The sequence below is a fragment of the Pygocentrus nattereri genome, chromosome 29, assembly GCF_015220715.1.
Source record: "Pygocentrus nattereri isolate fPygNat1 chromosome 29, fPygNat1.pri, whole genome shotgun sequence".
Lineage (NCBI taxonomy): Eukaryota > Metazoa > Chordata > Actinopteri > Characiformes > Serrasalmidae > Pygocentrus > Pygocentrus nattereri.
The window spans coordinates 9,421,486-9,443,569 of record NC_051239.1 but is presented as its reverse complement, the minus strand read 5'-3'; the positions used below and the strand labels follow the sequence as shown (position 1 = coordinate 9,443,569).

General features: G+C 40.3%; 1 protein-coding gene and 1 long non-coding RNA gene across 2 annotated transcripts in view; one reads left to right on the top strand and one right to left on the bottom strand.

The window, feature by feature from the left end:
* Positions 1-3,191: 3,191 nt before the first annotated feature.
* antxr1a (ANTXR cell adhesion molecule 1a) overlaps positions 3,192-22,084 on the top strand; it is a 52,424-nt gene continuing 33,531 nt past the window's right edge. Inside the window, exons 1-8 of the mRNA XM_017696330.2 lie at positions 3,192-3,346; positions 14,297-14,368; positions 16,164-16,235; positions 18,508-18,589; positions 18,804-18,837; positions 19,061-19,140; positions 21,538-21,606; positions 21,940-22,020. Of these exons, the coding sequence (XP_017551819.1) occupies positions 3,192-3,346; positions 14,297-14,368; positions 16,164-16,235; positions 18,508-18,589; positions 18,804-18,837; positions 19,061-19,140; positions 21,538-21,606; positions 21,940-22,020 (645 nt within the window). The remainder of the gene's footprint in view (positions 3,347-14,296; positions 14,369-16,163; positions 16,236-18,507; positions 18,590-18,803; positions 18,838-19,060; positions 19,141-21,537; positions 21,607-21,939; positions 22,021-22,084) is intronic.
* LOC108426672 overlaps positions 21,558-22,084 on the bottom strand; it is a 44,646-nt gene continuing 44,119 nt past the window's right edge. Inside the window, exon 3 of the long non-coding RNA XR_001857791.1 lies at positions 21,558-21,623. This is a non-coding gene — a long non-coding RNA (uncharacterized LOC108426672). The remainder of the gene's footprint in view (positions 21,624-22,084) is intronic.

Here is a 22,084-nt window from a genome sequence, read left to right as displayed (position 1 = left end):
TGACCAGCTCTCAGTTATTAGAGTGAGACGAAGGCGAAAAAGGTGAGATGTGTTGCTTTTCCACTGTTTACAGGCTTTAACTTCTGTTTGGCGCTGCTGCCATGGTAACGCTGAAAGACGGCAAATGTGCAGTGGAAACAAAGGAATTCAGATTTGAGCTTAACATTAAGGTCGCATGTCCATGAATCAGATACGTATCCCATCTAGGACCACATATGAAAGTGGCTCAGATCGGATTTGAAAGTCAGATTTGCGTGACCACACAGCCCTGAAAACATCAGATCTGAGTCACATTAGGGTGAAAAACTTTGCTTTCAGATTTTTGACTGAACAGCCACATTCAGCTGTTTCTTTCAAACTCTCTTCGAACACGGATCAGTCGTGATAATGCCTTCTAATACTTTTGTACAGAAACATCAGCCTAAATGTTTTTGAGGTCTCAGCAGCACAAAAGGACGACGAATGTCGAGTTGGATTTATGTAAAAATTGCATGAATTCCAATCTGGCTGTTCAGACTCGCATTCAGTGTTCAGAGTTGCATTGCCGCAGATCAGATACGCATCAGATTTCAGTACCACATATGACAGCGTCTCAGATCGGAGTTGTAAATGTCAGATTCACTGCGTTTCATTGCTGTTCACACTGACACACATCTGTGTCACATATGATGAAAAAGATTGGATTTAGGCCACTTTTACCTGCTGTGTGAGCAAAGCGTTACAGTCTTCCTGGCAGAACTTTCTCTATAGCTTCCATTTCCATACAGCTCTGGCATCATAAAATGTCCTGCTGTTATTTACAGTAGATTCTCTTTATTTACTAATACAAAACTGACATTGTTGTTCAGGGAACACAAATTTATATAAAATATATAATAATTGAGCAGTCAGAATAAGAAAGTACAGCTATTGAAGCCATGAGTACATATGCCCATCCATTCATTTTCTAAGCTGTGGGGGGGGGGGCTGGAGCCTATCCCAGCGGTCAGCAGGCAAGATACACCCTGGACAGGCCGCCAGTCCATCGCAGGGCAGAGACACACAATCACTCACACCTAGGGGTAATTTAGCATGTCCAATTGGCCTGACTGCATGTCCTTGGACTGTGGGAGGAAACCGGAGAACCCGGAGGAAACCTACACAGACACGGGGAGAACATGCAAACTCCACACAGAGAGGACCCCGGTCACCCAGCCGGGGAATCGAACCCAGGCCCTCTTCACTGGGCAGCGACAGCGCTACCTACCGCGCCACCGTGCCGCCTGAGTACATATGTCTCCTTTAAATTTGCACTTTGCAAAATACATTATGGCTTGTTGGCAAGTGAGTCTAATAAAATGTAAGTACTTATTTCTTCTCTTGCTCTGTTCTTCAATTTATACTCTTCTAAAGGGTGACCTATATTTCAGTTCTTCCGCATCATAGCATTCACGTTTTAACACAAGTTATAGTACTTAATTCACTACTGAATGGTTTTCCAAACCAAGATTAATCCTAAACCTAGATTAATAACATCTACATGCAACGTCTAATGTCTACATTTGACATTAGAATGAATTTAATGAGTAATTCCACCAATTTTTCAAAATGCCTGTATAACTGAATTACTGAAGAGTCAAAGCCATTTAGAGCGGCTTGATGGGAAATGGTGCTTTAAAGAGATACTCACAGGGTCAGACTTCTTTACAAGCGGTGGTGGTAGGAACCAGGAGTCACGATGTATTCAGCCAACTGTGTTTACGCACTGTGGAATTAGACCTCCGCATTTAACCCATCCGTGCAGTGAAACACCCACATATATGCAGACTAGTGAACACGCACACTAGGGAGCAGTGAGCACACTTGCCCGGAGCAGTGGGCAGCCCTATCCACGGCACCTGGTGGGCCATTGGGGGTTAGGTGCCTTGTTCAGTCATGGACTGTCGGCCGAGGACCAGCAACCAGGAACCAGCAACTTTTTTTCCCCACAGGGCTGGTTCCCTAACCTCCAGCCTACGACTGCCCCCTATGGAATGGTTTTTCATATGTAATGTTATAATAGTGGTAAATGTGAAATATTCCGTTTCTACTACTTTTGGGTACTGCTTTGTCTTTTAGCAACCCACATTGTTTTAAAACCATGAACGGTTTTAAAATATCTTTTAGACCTAAATGATTGTAAAACAATGTCTCAGACAATGTATCCAGTAACGTATTCCTAAGAATCTGTACTAAGTCCCCTTTAAAGACGAAAGCTGCTTCTCAATCCACATGTTACAGTATAAACAGTATACAACCATTAGTGGTACATTCATTAGTGTAGTGTAGTATAATATAGTGTATTCATTAGTATGTGATATGAGATGCAGCCTAAATGTAATCCATGTCAAAAGCACATATAAACACATACAGCTTTCAATAGAGGCTCCACTTGCCTGTTTTTAGAACCTCAGCAACTTGATTTGCATGGTTGAACCCAAATAGCATTTAAAAAACAGACCACAAACACTTTAACTGAAGATGTATAAAGTAATTAGAATGAGAAATTAATTTCATAATTCTGTAATTTTAGCTACTTGACCACTAGTCAGTGCTGCTGTGTGACGATAGATGGCACTAGTCCTACACTGCACAGACATTTAGTTGACTGTATTTTCTGTCTCAGACAAAGATGGAAAGTTTCAGTGTGGAGTTAAAGGCTTGGAGACAGTGCCGCCTGATGCACAAGCATACACGCATTCTTTCTTTCTCTCTCTCTCTCTCTCTCTCTCTCTCTCTCTCTTCTAATAGCGAGGAATAGAGTAACTGGGGCAGTGAAAAGTGTGTCAGGCTCTTGACTTCTAGTGCATCTCTGTTTACATATGTGCATTTTCCTGGTAGTTGTTTTTTGTTTTGGTTTTGCTTTTTTTCCCATTGAAATGTAAATGGGAATTAATTTCACGTCACCCTCCTGGACACTGAAAGCATCTGCTTTTTTTCGTCTTTAGGACACCAGCCATAAAAAGTTTCCCGGACCTTTAAATGCTGACAAAAGCTTTTCTTTTTAAGGATGGTTTAGGAAGATAACACAGGCAGGACTGTAGCAAGGATTATCTGCAGCAAAGAAGCCTCTGTCTGGAACACACTTATCTTCATTTTTCTTCTCATGGTTTGAGCTTTGGTTTTCCTTTGTTGCCAACTGACTGCTTGTTGCTGAGCATCACACCAGGACCATGGCTTACAGTGTGCGGAAGAGCTGGTGGATGGTGGTATCGCTGTATTTCTTGCTGGTATGCATTTCGGATGGGAATGCTGGGTTATCTCCAGAGAAAGGAGCAGCAGCACCTTCCTGTTATGGAGGGTTTGACCTTTACTTTGTACTGGACAAGTGAGTGATCCATTTCTTCTCTACTTTATGGTCTTGCTGCACTGGGTGAAGACAGTGGTGCGTCAACAGTAAGGTTCAGATAAAGGCGGATGCAATGTCAGCAGTTTTAGCAGATGTGTGCTGGAAAGAATTGAAGTATATATTCTAGCAGGCGGTTGGTTCCTCTTGATTTACCTCAGTTGGAGATATCTCCTCCAGTTCACAGCAATCAGTGAAGGTACTAATCAGGACGATGATGTATACTAACTTCAGAGCTAACTGCAGATTCACCTTTGGTGGTTGAGATCAGCAATGATAAGGATGATGAGCAGTGATGAGCTTTTTGTAAACAAGGGTTGGTTTTCTAAAGCCATTCACTTCAGTTTAGGTAGATGGGAGGAATAGAGATGGTATGATGGGACCAATATAGTAAATACTGTAGCAGGTGAATTGTTCTCTATCGAGTTTTGGGCATTATATCCAGCTCACAGCAATTACTGAAAGTGTTCATCAAGATGGTGATGATTGCTATAATATTAACGCCAATAATGAAGAATGCTGAGATTCAACATAGTCCGGTGATTGACCTACAAGTTAACTTTTGGTGACACACCTGGCCAAAGATTGGTGGGCTTTTGCAAATGGAGGTTTAGGTTGGGATTAACCAGCTTTGGTAGTTGAGATCAGCAATGATAAGGAACTTTTCACAAGCAGAGGTTGATGTTCTAAAGCCATTCACTTTGGCTGTTTAGATAGGTGTATGATAGGAGGAACATAGTAAAAACTGTTTCAAAAGAAGCTACAGTCATTTTACACAGTCTGGTGTTTGACCCCCAAGTTCACTTCTGTTGACTTACCTCAGGCAAGATTAGGGGCCTTTTGCAAACAGAGGTTGAGGTTGGGGTCAGCATTGATGTTCCAAAGAAGCCAGGGTCATTTCCCATAGTCAGGAGACTGACTCCCAAGTTCACTTTTGGTGATTAACCTCTGCAAAGATTAGAGGCCTTTTCCAAACAGAGGTTGAGGTTGGGGTCAGCATTGATGTTCCAAAGAAGCCACAGTCTTTTCACATAGTCAGGTGATTAACCCCCAAGTTCATTGGGGGCCTTTTGCAAATGAAATTTGAGGTTGGGGTCGGCGTTGATGTTCTAAAGAAACCACAGTCATTTTGGATAGCCAGAGACTCCAGATTTAAGAAGGTTACAACGCAAGCTTGACATTATGAAGATGTGCACCAGTTTTGAGGACTGAAAAACATTGTTTGAGCATCAAAATGAAGAGCCAGTTCCTTCACTCTTGCTGTTTTGACAGAGAAGCAGTGAAGTGAAAAATGTGCTCAGTTATTAAGTGCTCTTCGTCCAGTTCCATTGTGAATGTAATTGGCGGCATGAATCTTGGCATAAGCAAATCCCTTCAGCAGCAGCTCCTCCCTCTTTTATTACCCTTACTTCATCGAAAATGATGACGCATTTTCTGGGTCACTGCGGTCATTGCCTTTCAGCGCCTCCTACGGTTAGTTCGCTGCATGCCACTGTTGAACTGCCATTGTTTTGTGCTGGGTTTGTCTTTGAAGGACATTTAGGCTCTAATGGACATAGTTATTAGGTAAAGTGGTTGCTGCTAATGATTCTTGTGGAAGCTTTAGTGTTTAGCACCGTTTTCTGCTACTTACTTCAGAGGAACAGTACAGTTACTAGAAAACAGTGAATCAAAACTGGGTCAATGGTACACATGGAGACTCAATTACATATGCTTCCTTGAAACACATAAAAAAACAGAGGTGTTTACTTGAGCTCTGTTGTCTTTGGCTACAAACACATGGACTGTAATACTTTCCCATACATAATATCAATGTCTACCAAAGCATTGTTTGCTAGAATCTCTTTAAAGAGAATCAGGAGTGAAGAGAATCTTCTAGTATGTGGACACATATAAAAACAGCTTTGCATTCCAGGCTGTGTACATTTTTCACCATTGCACATCCTGAATTCTACTTATAAATGATCGTACTGTTTTCAGGGTTGTTTGTATAACTTAATACAGGCCAGCCATGGCAGTGTGGATATTATTGTAACTTCTCTAGACTTTTTTGTCTTCTGCATTTTTGTGGAACACAATCTGTCCCAAATATTAGTAGCCTATTAGATGATTATTTGAGGTTTGATATTTTCATGGTAGGTTAACATCTTGATTTTGTTTTTTTGGCCTGATTGTGTAATTGCATGTGACTTATGTGTCTTGCTGCTTTGGCAAAGAGCAGCCAGAGGACTCTCTGTAAGCCAGGGCTCGAGACAGGCCGAATTAATGGACAGACAAATGGAAAAGCATCTGGTCCTGGCTCCAGAAGCTTCTTGCTAGCAGTACTTGCAAGTAGTTCTCATTGCTTTCATTATCGACTGCTCATGTCTGACTCAGAGAGTCAAAGCACACACGAAGAACAAATGTTTATGTCACTTAGGTGAAGAAAGGTCACTTAGGTTTGTCTGTCCTTGTTAATCCATGTGGGCCCAATAAGTGGAGGTTCTTTTATTTATGCATTGCTGACCATTATTACAGAAACCTCTCAGTCCTGGCAGCTAAATATTATGTAACACTATCTTATATTGTATTGGGCTCAAGTTAACATCTCAGAAAATGCAAATTCAAATCTTTTATCAAACTGTTGTAATGATTTAGCCCGCAAAATCAGTTGGGATAACAGAATGCTGTCATGTTTTGTGTGCTCTTAAGAGTAAATGCAGTGGTCCATGGGAATAAACACAGCAAAGGCACTTACATAACATCCCTCTACTCACTACTCCAGTTTGAGGTTTGTGGGTTTAAGGCCTGAGCCAGTCCATGTGGTCACTAGAGCCTGAGAAGACCATGCACAGTGACCTGAATTCATTCATATTTCACAGACATGGAGCGAGCTGATTGAAATCGCAAATGCTGAACCAATGTAATTTGTTAGGTGCAGAAAATAGTGGCACTTTAACTTCACGGTGGTCATACATATGATACTTTACAGCTGTGTTAGTTACTATGTTTGGGTACATTAGATGTACAGTACAGTCTGAGACCAGCCTTCACTTATTTCTTTTATGGTCAAAATAGCCATTAAGTATCCTTTTCAAATGTCAAGAAAAATGCACAAACAAAATTACACAGTTGTCAACACCTGCATATAATATTATAATCATTCTTCAGTTTTTAGTATGTTCACTCTTTGCCTTTATAACAGCCGTTCATTTCAGGAGACTCACTTTCAGTTTAAGAAATCTGCTGCAATTTTTTTTCATATCTCCAAAGTTCAGTCTTAGAAGCTGGTTGCATTTTTTGCTTTTTACAATCCAAATAATCCACATTCAGTGATGTTGATGTCTGGACACAAGGTGGTCAGTCTGTTGTTCTGAGAACACCAGCAGCCAAATGTTTTTTCGTCTGTTTCCTTGTGAGGGGTTCTTAACAGCTACACATCCTTCCAGACTCACAGCACTGAGTTGTCATGTCAGTGGAAGGATGGCTTTTTCAGATCTATTTTAAGAGTGGAGCTTGATTTTCTCCTCTCTCTCAAAGATGAAAGCTTTAAGGGCTTTTTGTTAGATGGGGCAGTTTTGGTGTCAACAAGGTCTTGATACTTATGCAAGTGGAGTGTCTCATATTCAATCTCCTCAGAAACATCTCCTGAAAAATGTCTGTCTGAAGGGTGAAGGGTGATCTCTGACCAGAACAAGGATTCATCTTCCATATAGGGATAGTAACAGCCTTTTGGGCTGTGCAGTGTGTTTATATTTATATTCCTGTTCTGATTCTGATGTTTTCATTTGATGAGCTGCTATCATTAAGAGGTTCAGCGGCTATGTTACTGTTACTATTGAATGTTTGTATGGCGGCATCTGCTCAGAATATTTAATGAGCTCTGATTGTGTTTTTTGTTATAAAACACTAAAAACAGCAACATATGCTACACTGATTGATCTCCTAGCCCTTTCATGGAGTCACATGTTGGGCCCATTTTATGCAGTGTAATATGTAGTAAGCATAATTAAATAAAGAATATTTTAATTTGTTACCAATTAATGCCATCTGTGATATTTTAATACAGGGTGAGTCAAAAGTCACAGGACAGCGTTTTATTTTATTTTATTTTTTTCTACTGTCATAAGCCTCCACGATGCGGTGCTGAAGGTGGTGTTTGTTGTGGATTTTCTCAGCATACACAATTTGTTTGAGATAAAAATCGATAATAAAATAAAACATTTAATAAAACCCATCCTGTGACTTTTGACTCACCCTGTATTTCAAGTCTTTCTGGTTAAGTGACCTTGGGTATGTGAAAGGCGCTAGAGAAATTGAACATATTATTACTACTATAAATGAACAACAACAACAACAACAACAACAACAATAATAATAATAATAATAACTAACATCTGAAAAGCCCAAGCTTATTACAGGCTTATTATTCAGTAACTACAGGGACTTCAATGAGAACTGATTGAGCTATTCTTAGGTTATAGATGGTGCTTCAAGAGTTCTTTAGTAAAGAAAATGGTTCTATATATAACCATGAACACTCAAAGAACCCTTCTGCTTAAAGGCTGATTAAAGGTTTCATTGCATTGTAAAGGGGTTCTTCAGACTGAAGGAGAATGAGCTGTAGATGGTTCTATATAGCTCCCAAAGGAGTTCTTCTATTGTTATGGTGTCAAGCTTGTAGCAATATAAGAACCCTTTTGGGTGCTATATGGAACCCTTTTCAAAAAGATTCAATATAGAACCACCTACAGCACATTCTCCATCAATCTGCAGAACATTTCATGATGGAAATAACCCTTTAATCCAAAGGGTTCTTTGAGTGTTAATGGTTCTATAAAGAACCATTTTCTAAAGAACACTTGAAGTAGCATATTTGTTAAGAGTGTGTGTAATAAGACTTTGGGCCCACTGGTAAGCCTTGAGAGAGGTATGACAATGTTTTATTCTGTGGTATTAAATTCATTAGTGACAAAACTAATGTATTTATAAGCCAATGTTCACATACCACATGGCACATGCAGGTCAGTAGTACCAAAACTTCAACTGCATGGCTCGACTTGACTCGACTCTTCTCCACTTTTCCATTTGACAAATCTGGTACCTGGTACCAGGTTCTATTTTGGTACTACCTCAAGGTGCCAGCAAGCTGAGATGATACCAACAGGTGATGTAAAGATGCTATAGATTATTGATTGGTAATTGAGAATCGCTAAAAACATATGCGTTAGCGTTAGCTACCAGGTTAACATAGCCTCTTGCATCACCTTATCTGAGCAACCAGAATCGTCTCGTCGTCTGAACTCGGTCTCCTTCAAATCGGTTCATCTGCCGTCGCTATGATGACCAGCTACACTGACAAATACAACATCTGCAGTGGAAAACGAAGTAGCTGGGACCAAAAGTGAGTCGAGCCAATCGACTCGAGTCGATTTGATGCAGTACAATGCAGTGGAAAAGTGGCTTAAGCACCACATGGTGCAAGCTGCTATAAAATGACTGTTTTACACTGATCTGGGAGCAGTTTTGCTGTTTCTTCAGCCATGAATTAGTCTGGGCTTGGTTTATTTAAGACAGCGTTAGGTTTATATTAGCAAAATAAAGCAGCTGCTGCTGTTATAAACCAAAAAGAAAGTATCACCTTTTGCCAACAGAGGCTAGCATGAAAGTTTGACTCACTGCTATTGACATTATAACCAAAGTGTGCTGGGTGCATGAAAAATAGTGATCAATTCATCTGTAGCTGAGAAATCTCTGTCATTTTGGAACATTTGTATTTGACATAAATGGGAACATATAGATGTATAGATGAAAGTGATAGCACAGATTTTCTTACAGTAAATAAAAGTTCTGTAAAGTAAGATTTCAATTCTTTTACCTGTACTTTTTTTGCTGCTGTATCTTTTTGTCTCTTTTATTCTCTCTTTGTGTTGAACCCTTTCACCATTAGCTCCAGATGTTCCATACTTTTGGCCTTTTGTTGGCTGCTGGCTCTGCAGAGGGACTCGTATCTTAGTAACAACGGAAAAAGCGAAGGAGGGGTACAGGGGGCGAATGAGATGATGCACTTGTGTTTGAAACATTTTTGTCACACTCTCTAACCATAATGACCTCAGTCCACACTTGCTCTGACTTAGCACTTTTATGCACAGTTGATTCATTTAGATATGGTGAGCATAATGGATCAGTTATTTCAGTCTGTTCTTGGTCTTGAGAAGTGGAGCATGAAGTGGGGGACTTAGTGAAACCCAACCACAGTGTCTAAACACTTCATTGCAGTTAACTGCTCATTTCTAGGAAGTTCAAAGTAACCTGTTTTACTCGTAAAGTGGGTCTAAGAGACTGAACACTGAATCACTGATAACCTGCATTAGTTAGGCTACGTTTACACAGCAGGTAAAAATGGCCCGAATCCGATCTTTTTCCTCATATGTGACCTAGATTTGTCACCTGTGTGGCTGTGTGAACAGCAAAAAACACCGAATCTGACATTTTCAATTCCAATTTGAGGTGCTTTCATATGTTGTACTGAAATTCGATACATATCCGATCTGCAGCAATGTGACTCAGTCTGAACAGCCAGATCAGAATTCATGACTTATGTCAGTCCAACTCAACATTCATCATAATTTTGCACTGCTGAGACTCAAACATTTAGACTGATGTTTCTGTACCAAAAAATAGAAGCGACTCATCACAGCCGCTCCACGTTCCAAGTATCCGAGGACACGAACCAAAGAAGTGGCCGTGGCTGAATAGCGTGCCCTTTTTACGGCAAACTTGACCACATTGTGGGTGATGACCCCAGCTGTCAACCACGGGAACTTCATAATCGCTCCTGTGATGCTGGCAAAGATGAAACTGAACCACCGGGAGTGACAGACGTTAGCTGGCCGTCATGACCGTTTACCTCTGGACGAGCCACCTCGTGAAGTATTGCTGGGTCTGTTTATCAGCTGAACTGTTCAGACTGATGTTGCATACAGATCACATTTAAAAGATAATGTGAACAGCCAAACAAAAAGTCAGACTAGGTGAGAAAATCTGATTGGGGCCACTTTTACTTGCTGTGTAAACGTAGACTCAGAGGACTTTGTTGGTCTGGAAAGTCCAGACAGATTCAAAGAAAGCTGACATTTTCCCAGTGGTATAATGAATGGAAATCTGTCTGCATCTAGAAAATTATGGCATGGGCCTAATTCTGGAATGCTGTTATTATCTAAGTGGGTCAAACATATTTCCCCTCCCTCAATCCTAAAACAAATGTCCTCCCTGACCCAAATTGAGTCACCCGTGGGAAATCGTGACTTCAGGTCGCACATTTTATAGTCTAGCGGAACAACTTCAGCGCTTCATGAACATTAGCTTTCAGTTAGACTGAAATAAGTTTACATAATAGACAATATAGGCGATTTATAGGCTGTGTGATTACAGTTAATCCCAGCATTCACTTGGACAGATAACAAAGTACACTTCAGAGCTACACTCTTAAAAAATAAAGGTTCTGAAATGGTTCTTGGCTTGAGTACCTTTTTATACTTTAAAAATGCCCTTTAAAATTACTTTAGGGAATTAGTAGTGGTTCTTCAATGGCACTGCTCCAACAAACTCTACTATTTAGGAAGTGTAACGTAACACTGATCACAGTTCCGCTTTAGCTTGGATGTATTTTCCCACCAATCATGGCATCATACCATTTCGGCTCACATTTAGAGTAGAAACAAATGCTTTCACCAGGCGCACTTCACGATGTAGTAATTTACTTAGAAATTAGATAGAAAAACATGAGCTGTGACAATGAAGCAATTAAGCAACTGCAATTCATCAAGAAGGGACATTTTGCTCAGACGGTGCTGCCATATAATCAGAGTGCAATCGGTTAACATTGGTCAACAACCAAGGCGACAGCAGGCGAAGGCCTTTGTTTAAAATACAGGCATATTATGTCATATGCAATCAGGATCATTTGGCAGGGCCTTGTTTGAAAAGAGGAAAATGTGGATAATGGCTGTTTGGGTTGCTAGATGTGTTATACGAAAATGAGTGGCCCATTTGCTGTAGACAGAGGTATAGGTTTTGAAACAGGACTCTGATTATAGTAGAGACAGTGGTGATTTATGCAAGCCACACTGCTTTGGAAGGTTTCTTGTCACAGTGAAGGAAAGTTTAGTATTCAGCTCAGAAAGTTTGTCCAAAAGATAAGAAATCATTTAGCCAAAGAGCCGCATGTAATTAATGACCTGATAGAGGAGAGCAATGCAAAATAATGGCAGCCTGGTAAAGAATCTCATCTGAACACAACGTCTAGTCCTATTACCACAGCACTCTTTAAATGGCGCTGGATATTCTGTATTAGAAATGTTTTCATTCATATAAATCTTATTGTCTATTATGAGAATAAACCCAAGATGGCATTAAGACAACTTACCAGACACCAAACTCGAAGTCCACCATCATGTTAGACAGTTGTAGCTGGTTCAGTCAAACAAGAACATGTTTGTTGTTTCTAGTTTTGCACTGGAGCTGTAAGGCTCATGTAGCTAAGAAGTCATGGAAGCTAAAAGCCACTAGTTAGTTACTTTTGTACTTTTTACAAACTGCATGCTGAAAACAAAAATGGACAAAAACGGGCACAGTCAAAATCCAAGCCTTAAGAAGCCTTTGAGATTTCTTCACAGCATGACTGAAAAAAAGTTGACATTTTATATGACGCTAATTGGTGACTATAAGCTTCCATTATTTGTTAGCTACATTAACATTGGAGCATCAGCGTAAAATTAAGGAAACATCAAATGTGTCTTAGCCAATCAACTGCATTGAGTCTTGTTAAATAGGTGTGACTAAGGCTAATTCTAGGTTGTGCTAATTTCCATTGTAATTAATGTAATTTACAAAACCCCAGATAACAAGAAGACAGTGGGCCCACTGAATGCAAAGCTGGTGGCCCACTGGCTTTTTAGCTTAGCATTTTCTGGGCAGAATATTAGACAGAAAGCCACTTTTCATCACTCATTTTCCACTTACTGTACAATTTCCTTATTTTTTTCTTCATTTCTTTCTTCCATTTTCCTGTCAATTTGTTTAGTCACTAATTTTAATAGCACATAGCAACAAAGTTATACAGCTGTAACCAATCTAGCAAAGCATTAACAATGATTTCAACAAAATAATTTTATATTATATATACACTCACTTCTGTCAGTTGTTTGAAATATTTGTTTAAAATATTCCAAAATAAAAGCCTGTGTGCATTTAAAATCTGTTTGAGTCCCATTCACATTTTTTTTTAGGTATTTACAACTTCGTAGTTTTATTTCATCACATTACCCTGAATTCCCCACCTTGTCATCAAAAAATCTTCTAGATATCATTTTAGAATCTGCAGACTCACCAAGAATTGGTACAGTATATGCTTTAATTAATTCAGAAGAATCTGAATCTCTACTTTCACTGAAGTAACAATGGGAAGAGGAGTTAGATATACAAATATCTGAAAAAATATGGGAGGATGCTTTGAATAGAATTCACTCTTCATCAATATGTTTGAGACACACTGTGATGCAGTTCAAGGTTGTTCATCGTTTACATTGATCTAAAGTAAAGCTGAAAAAATTCATACCAGATATTGACCCTATGTGTGAAAAATGTAAAACGGATCTAGCCACCCTTTCACACATGTATTGGTCTTGTTCTAAACTAATGACATTTTGGCATTCAATATTTTCCTTCCTTTCAAATGTTTTAGAAGCTTTTATTCCACCTTCACCACTTGGGGCTATATTTGGGGAGATACCTCAAGATATTTGTATAGGCAAACCAACAAAAACCGTGATAGCTTTCACAACCTTGTTAGCAAGACGATTGATATTGCTCAAATGGAAAGATACACACCCGCCTACTTTTAACCACTGGATTAGGGATTTAATGTTTTTCTTGAATCTCGAAAAAATCAGTTGCACAACAAGAGGGGATAGTTCAAAATGTTATGCTATCTGGCAGCCTGTCATTACCATATGTGGAACAAATGGACTCTGTGGATGTTGATGCATGAGATTGTACTACCACTGTTTGTTATTACCGCTACTTTTTCCTTTTTTTATTTTCTCTCTTTTTGACTGTTACAGCCACCTTTTACTATTTTGTATTTGTTTATATATGCGTTTACTTTTAAAGAAGAGAATTTATAGGTGCAGTAGGGAGTGGGAGGGTTTGGGGTTATTTTATTTTATTTCTTTAATGTAATAGCTCATTCAAAATAATAAAAAGACCTTTGACCAAAAAAAAAAATCTGTTTGAGAAGATTAAAAACTGTAGACCAGGCTCCCGAGTGGCGCAACCATCTAAGCGTTGGTCCTATCATCAGGAGACTGCGAGTTCGATCCCTGATGATGCTACAGCCGTCCGTAGCCAGGAGTCCAAGAAAGCACAACTGGCCTTGCTCTCGCCGGGTGGGTAGGATGGCCCCCCTTCTCCCCCCATCACTTAACGTGATGCTAGTCAGCGCAGGTGTATGTTAGCTGAAGTAACAGATCTGGTGGTTGTCGCTTTCCTCCGAGTGCGTTCGGCTGTCCCGTGAAGTTGCGTGAGCGGTGGCTGGTTTTGCAGGTCTCAGAGGAAGCCCTTGCTGCCTTCACCCTCCTAGCATTGGTAGTATCGTGTGATTGGGGGAGTCCTAAGTAGCAGGTGGAACTGGAAATGACTACACTGGGGAGAAAATCGGGTTAAAAAAAAACAAAACAAACAAAAAGAAACTGTAGACCTGAGGTCTGAGGATGGACCAGCAGTGGCAGTCCCTAACCCTGACTGTGTGTCCACTCCATTTAAATGACACAACCTGTTTCTAATTCTGTAGAAGAAATGCTTTCAGCCATATCTCTCTTATTGTGTAATGCAGTTTTGATACTAAATTCTAATCTAAACTAAGCCTGATGTTGTGTCTGGTCCTCCCTGCAGGTCTGGAAGTGTACAGCATCACTGGAACGAGATCTATAGCTTTGTGGAGCATCTGGCTCATAAGTTCATAAGGTAGGAGAGGAGCAGCCCAGATGTCAGCTTTGTATGGCGGGTGCACAGATGAGCGCTTTTAATTTGGAAAGGTCAGCTGGACTCTTTCTGAACTGCTCTTAATCACAGACATTTTCAGGAATTTCAGAAGCAATCCTTCAAGAGAAGGATTCACTTGAGTGAAATTTACTGTCCCAGTAATACGTTTTATTTGACCTTCAAAGTGAGCCTTGGCTGTCTAAAGTCATATGTCACAATTATGAAAATATAATGACTTCCATTATGTCCAAAAACAATTTGTACACATTTCTTTTGTTTCTCAAGTGCAGTTGTTCAGCCAAACAAGGCAGAGGAGCTGTGAGGCTAATGTGGCTAAGACGTCATGGAAGCTTATAACTACCAGTTCGTTACCTTTGTACAAGCTGCATGCCAAGACCATAAATGGACAAAAAATTTGTACGGTTCAAGATGGCTTTGAGATCCCTTAATAGCATGGAGTTAATAGCATTGGAGTAAGTTTACAATTTGTATGATGCTAATTGGTGACTATAAGCTTCCATTACTTGTTAGCTACATTAGCCTTGATGCACCAGTGTGAATCTAAAGAAACATCAAAAGTCGACTACATTGGGTCTTGTTGTTAAATAGGTGTGACTAAGGCTATTTCTAGGTTGTGCCAATTTACACACCCACCCACCCCCCCCCCCCCCCACCCACCCACCCACCCACACACACACACACACACACACACACACACACACACACACACACACACACACACACACACACACACACACACACTGTAATTAATGTAATTTACAAAACCCCAGATAACAAGAAGACAGTGGGCTCACTGAATACAAAGCTGGTGGCCCACTGGCTTTTTAGCTCAGCATTTTCTGGGCAGCCCACTGGAGGTTAAGCAGAATATTAGACAGAAAGCCACTTTTCATCACTCATCTTCCACTTACTGTACAATTTCCTTATTTTTTTCTTCATTTCTTTCTTTCATTTTATGTCATTAATATGTCTTAGCTTATTGACTTCTTTTGTGGCGATCCCATATGGAAATCTAATATGCAGTAATATGTAGACAAGTATAAGACATATTAGCATATACAGATTTGCCTCAACTCATATTAGTCACATTTGCACATATATGTGATACACAAGCCAGCTTATTTGAAATTGGCCATTTTTAAATATGGGAGATATAATTCAGCCATATATCAATATAAATAAAAAAGATATATTAACACAGTATATATAATAACATATATAGAAAACGTTTTTTTCAAATGTGACTCACTGTCGGAACAAAACATATCTCAAAAACAAAAACTTTACAGGGGAAATTGAAAACATACTTTGGTTTACTTTTAATGTAAGTCAGAGTAACCAGACTTTTTTCAAGTTGGGCCACTTCTTTTGGTCCATGCATCATGAAACTTACAAACAATGTAAAGGGCAGTGGGGCACTTTCGAATTTCATCAAAAACTGGAAAACAACATAGATGGAGATAGAAGGTTTTGCAGCAATATATTACTCTTACATATTAGCTTCATTCATAAGGATTTATGCATCTTCGTTTATACAACATACTTCCTAATGAAGTGACAAACTCTATAACTCTATAACTATAGTTATATACGTGTACACAACGCATACAGTATGTACATATAATTTAAAATGTATGCCTGACTCCTATGCATTTATAGCCATATGTCAGATTTCTGTATGGGATTTTTGGCCAAACCATTGATTTAACCAGACCACAGTCCTCTATGTTGTTGTTCATTTGATTGCTGTTCTCAGTCCACAGCTACGAATGTCCTTCATTGTGTTTTCCACTGAGGGTAGGATTCTCATGCGGCTAACTGAGGACAGGTGAGTGGAAATACAGAATGCTAAAGATGCAAACAGTCACATCCCACGAGCCTTATTGAAATAAACTATGGCATTTCTGTAGTATTTATGTAAGAATCTAGTATTGAGCATTGAGCACTGCCTGTACACTGTTGCTTGTGATGATACTGGGTCATATTTAACTTAGAAGGCTGTAGCGTTCTGCCAGCTTATGCTTCCAAACTAAACTCCCTGACACTGACAAAAGAGAGTGTCCAATTGCGATTTGGATCAGATGCGTCATAACAAAGATTGATGGTGACAAATTTTACACTTACACCATTGCCAATCCATGATTCCAGCTGGGCTACCCTGAGCCTGATTTGGCAAAGGTCATTGACCCGTACAGTACAGGATAGAATGCAACAGCTGCTCCAAGCATTCCCTCAATGTTGCCATCATCTTAAAGACTTAAATCAGGCTGTCCTAGGCTTCAACATGTGTTTCCTAGTATTGCAGGAAATGGTCACTTTTGTGAGCTGGATATGCAAATAATCTCTGTGAGCAAGGCTTTTCCATGTGTCTAGAAGGAGAGTGGGATGTTTACTATCTTCCTTCTTTCCAATTTCACACATGTCTGATTTCCTGACCATCTGCCTTGCTAATTGCCAACAAAAGCTAGAAGCAGCCTCTCTTAACGTGTGCTAGCGACAGCCTCTCTTAATATCCACTTAATCTGTTTGCAGCATAAAATAAGAACGCATCATTTTGAAAGACAACTTGATCCAGTGAAGGTGATATCATGATATCTAATTGCATCCAGTGCCTAGCTGGCTTCCAGACTGGCTAATGGGCGATGCTTTCTCAGCACACAAGCAATAAATCAGCTTTACATTTTTAACATTTTCCCAAATCAAATTGTTTTATGAGGAGAAGTCCCACACTTAGTTGCACCATGCCGACGTGGCTACTGAAGCTCAAAAGCATTTTCCAACCAAGTAGACATAGCCAGAGTCTGGTCAGAGTTACAAACTGAACACAAACATCCAAACACTCAAAAACACTGAAACCAAAAGCCAGCTGTTCGTAACAGCCCCCAGGCATGAAAACCCACAGCTCGGTTTTCACGCCTGCAAATGCATTGATAGATACTGCTGATATAACAAATTGAACTGAATTAACAACCATTTGTCACTGTGTTCGCACACTGTGAAATAAGACCTCTGCGTTTAACCCATCCGTGCAGTGAAACACGCAAATACATACACACTAGTGAACACACACACTAGGGGACAGTGAGCACACTTGCCCAGAGCAGTGGGCAGCCCTATCCATGGTGCCTGGGGAGCAATTGGGGGTCAGGTGCCTTGCTCAAAGGCACTTCAGTCATGGACTGTCAGCTGAGGGGAACAAACCAGCGACCTTCCGGTCACAAGCCTGGTTCTCTAACCTCCAGCCCACGACTGCCCCCGTGACTGCCCACTGATGATCTCACTGTTTTAGTTCAGCAACAGTGGTTTCTTGCTCAAATGAAAAAGGCAGAGCGCTACTAGAGCCTAACTGATACAAAAATGCTGTGAGTGATACGATACCAATTTTAGAGCAGCGATTTCCAGAATCTTGTTCACATGGTGACAGTTAAGTTTGGACTCATTTAATATGATTTTGTAAGTTACCATGATGATGTTTCATGATTTCGTTGTTCTGCCCAGTGGCGTAAGGTCTACGGTTTTCCCCGGTCATCAGGAAATGGCAAGTTTGAATCCCATTAGTGGCGCAACCCAAACAAAAATAGGCAGCAGTTATCGGCATGCTCTCAGCAATATTAAGGCTAAAACCAATAATACCGCAGGTTTCAGTATTTAACCCTAATCAACTTTAATTATAGTTAAAATATAATTTTAGTTCAAATAACTAACTCCACAAAATTTAAATGGTGACATCGAGTTCATTTATATGCACTTAATAATCTGATCGTTATTAGAATTCGGCAGTTGTCAGATTACTCAAGTTGTCTCAAGTTGCCTCGGCATGAAGTTTGAGTTTTACATTGCGTTTACTTCACATCTTCGGTGAGCTTATTAGCTGAAACAGAAATACAAGTACTGCCTGACTAATATAAACCTGGTGTTTTCTCTTTTTCCGTTTACTCAAATGCATGTAAATTGCTGACATAATCTGCTTTACAGCAGTTATCAGACTATTAAGTATATGTAAACACACTCATTGTATTGGGGAGGCATTAATCTGGGTATTAGTTAAAACTCTTGTAGTTCTGTCTGCATCCACATTCAACACTTATCCATTTTGCCAGGGAAAAAATTCGCAAAGGTCTGGAGGAGCTCCAGAGAGTTCAGCCAGGAGGAGACACATTCATGCATGAGGGCATTCAAAGGGTGAGTCAGTGACAGTATCCGTCTTGGCTTAATATTAACGCTCATCCATAGACTCAGAATGGATGGCACATTCTTGGCCGTTTGCCCAAACAAGTCACTTATGATTTCTCTTAATGGCTTTAGCAGCTGAGCTAGTGCTATTCCCTTGCTTGTTGAGAGAAGTGTGTGCAGTTGGGTCTACAGTAGGCTGACATTATTTTCATTTGTCTTCTAGGCAAGCGAACAGATTTACTATGGGAACTCTGAGGGTATGTTCACCATATAAGGACCACTCAACACCCAACATGTGCATGTTAAATGTTTTTGGTGCCACTAATCCCTATGTTGTCTTTATACCAGATGTCAAAACATCAACATAGCTTTGCTTGCCAGTGTCCACATGTGCAATGCTTTGCCTGAAAAAGCATGCTGTGAAAATGTGTCTTTGGTTTTGGGATCTAGTACTGAGCTTGGTGATCTTGGTCTGAACAGGGTACCGCACAGCTAGCGTCATCATCGCACTCACGGATGGAGAACTGCATGAAGACCTCTTCTACTATGCTGAGAGAGAGGTAGGTACAATGTATGGTGACCGTGCCCCCCAACACCTCTTATATTTTGACTTTTGCTAAATAGGAAGCTTGAATTCATACACTTCTTAACAAATACTTCAACTACAAACAATATATTTCAACTATTAGGCCCAATGGCAGTCATGGGCTGGAGGTTAGGGAACCAGCCATGTGACCGGAAGGTCGCCGGTTCAATCCCCTCGGCTCACAGTCCATGACTGAAGTGCCCTTGATTCAAGGCACCTAACCCCCAATTGCTCCCAGGGCACCGCCGATAGGGCTGCCCACCACTCCAGGAAAGTGTGCTCATTGCCCCCTAGTATATGTGTTCACTAGTGTGTATGTGATGATTCACTGCACGGATGGGTCTAATTCCACAGTGTGCAAAACACAGTTGGCTGATGGTTCTGAATCTCAACCGTTACCCCACCACTTGGCCCTTAACCCTCTCTTTTGCACATTCAAGTCTAGGGTTAAGGTGTTCCAGTTTTTGTTGAGAGGGGTAGGGCAAAGCGTTCGGGCTACACGGCCCTCCAAATGAAGGTTTTTCAGAGGGACACTCCAAACGGAGTAATATGAGGAAATAAGAAAAGCCGACAAGACGACTGCACGAGCGACCAAAGAAACTCAGGAATGTGAGCATTTTCTCTGTTAAAAAATTACGATAACCATTGTGTTATCTTAGTTTAATGTCATTTCAATGTATTACCGCTAATAGCATGCTAATGTCCCGGAAACTAGCTAGTTCATTTTTCTGTTCCACCTTAAATAGTCCAGCAGTATTAACACTTGAAGTGCCAGAATGTAAATACTGCACCATTAAAGGTGGAACGGGAAAATGCGCACAAGAACCTGGTTAAAAGCTGACGTCAGCTTCATATTACCAATGAATTAGTGGTGGGCGATAATAAATAACTGTCTTATACCCCTTCTTTGAAAGCACATGATGCCCTAAATGTAACTAAAGCGCAGCAGTGAGGTTGCCAATCTTTTCCCTTCTCTGCTATCACTGAAGTCAGGCCGTCTCACCTACAGAGCACCACTAGTAGCTGTTTTGTTTTTTTGGAACTCCGTTCCAAGGGGTTAGGGTGACACTCAAAAACAAGGGGTAGGGGTAAAAAGAAGAAATGGGATTGGGCTTTAGCCTACATTATAGCACCAGCTTGGTTGACATCTACCATTACTGTCTAAACAAGCAAATATTTCACTTAATGAAGGCAATTATTCATACAGGGGAGGCCTTTTTTTGCACTGGGCCCCATGAAATCCTAGTTATGCCACTGATATCACCTGAGGTCATATGCTGGCATGAAAGACCACATGTTCCTTTAAACCTGTAAAGCACTTCAATGTGTGTCAAAACATATGGTCCACTGAGAGGCTTAAAGAGAAGCAGAGTCCTGTACCAGCTCAGCAGGTAAAAAGATGCGCATGGAGAAAAGGAAAGTAGGTGGAGAGAACATGATAAATCACACGTGCTGCTCGCATTGAAACACACTAAAATGCCACCATACTTCCCATCCATCAACAGGCTAACACTTTCATCTCTCCTTTTTTTTGAGACCCAAAGGGGATCAGGAGTTCTCAATGTTTTACACTCCTCCCATCTGCCCAATTTGCAATGAAAAAGAGTGTTAGTCATAACACATCTGCACAGAAGACTCCCAAAATGGATCATCTTAGTCTGGCCTGTACATAAATGTGAGAAACTTTAGCTGTTGAAGACTAGAGGTTATAGAATCCAGCAGCTAGTAACACCTTAATGTGGGCAGCGATTTGGACTGCATACTTGTTAGAAGGATGTAGTCTAATTTTTAAGGAATGTAATTTGCGAGACAACAAACCCTCGATTGTTTTATAAAACACACACTTAATTTAACTTTTTGCTTATAATCTAATTAAAGCTAATCTGAGTGCTAAAGTTAATCTATATTGTATAGATATTTATGCATTTATTATATTCCCTTGTCCACAGCAACCTACAGTTATGTGTTAGAGGTAGGTGAACATAGCATTAGGAGTCTTGCCCAAGGACCCTTATAGATGTAACATGGTGTGCTTGTCCAGATGTGCTGGCTGGAAGGCGACTATGTCATAGCTACCATTTAGGGTTCTGTTGTAGTTGGAACCAGCAAATCCAGTATATTTCATTGTATCCATCATCTTCTTCTATTATTTGTTCATTAACATCTTTAAACAGAAAAATAGATAATTCAGCCTCATAGACTGTCACCTTTGCTCCAATTCTTAACTCATTTACCATGCCTTCAACTCATACATAAGCACCCTCTTGAATACAGAGCTGCACATGTGGAAGCAATGATGAAATACTGGTGTAAATTGTAAATGTCTTCATGTCTGACCTGGTTGTGCTTTTATTGATGTGTTCCTGGTCAGGCCAATCGTTCCCGCAGCCTGGGGGCCTCCGTCTACTGTGTAGGGGTGAAGGACTTCAATGAGACCCAGGTATGTGTGTTGCTTTCCTGCATGTGGTTAAGAACAGAGAAGAAAAGCCTGAGTGGATACACTTAATGAAACAGTCACTGGGGCAGCAACCCTCTTGTCATTGGGGTGGGACCCTCAAGGGTACATCTCAATACCTTTAGTCAGGGAACATAATTGCACCATAACAAGGTAAAAATGTTATCTTTTCACCTGGGAAAAACTTACTTAAGGTACACAGTTGAACCATAAATCCACTGTGGTGCCTCTGAGGGTATATTTACATAGTTTTTACCTTTATTTCTGACAGTGTACAAAGAAAGTACCTCTGTGACAGCCTTCATAATTTCTTCGCAGCTTGCCAAGATTGCAGACAGTAAAGATCATGTCTTCCCAGTGAATGGTGGCTTTGAGGCTTTGCAAAGCGTTATTGATTCGGTAAGTGTTTCTATGAGAAGATTTGCTATGAAGACAGTTAATTCCTATTTAAATGCTTCGTTGG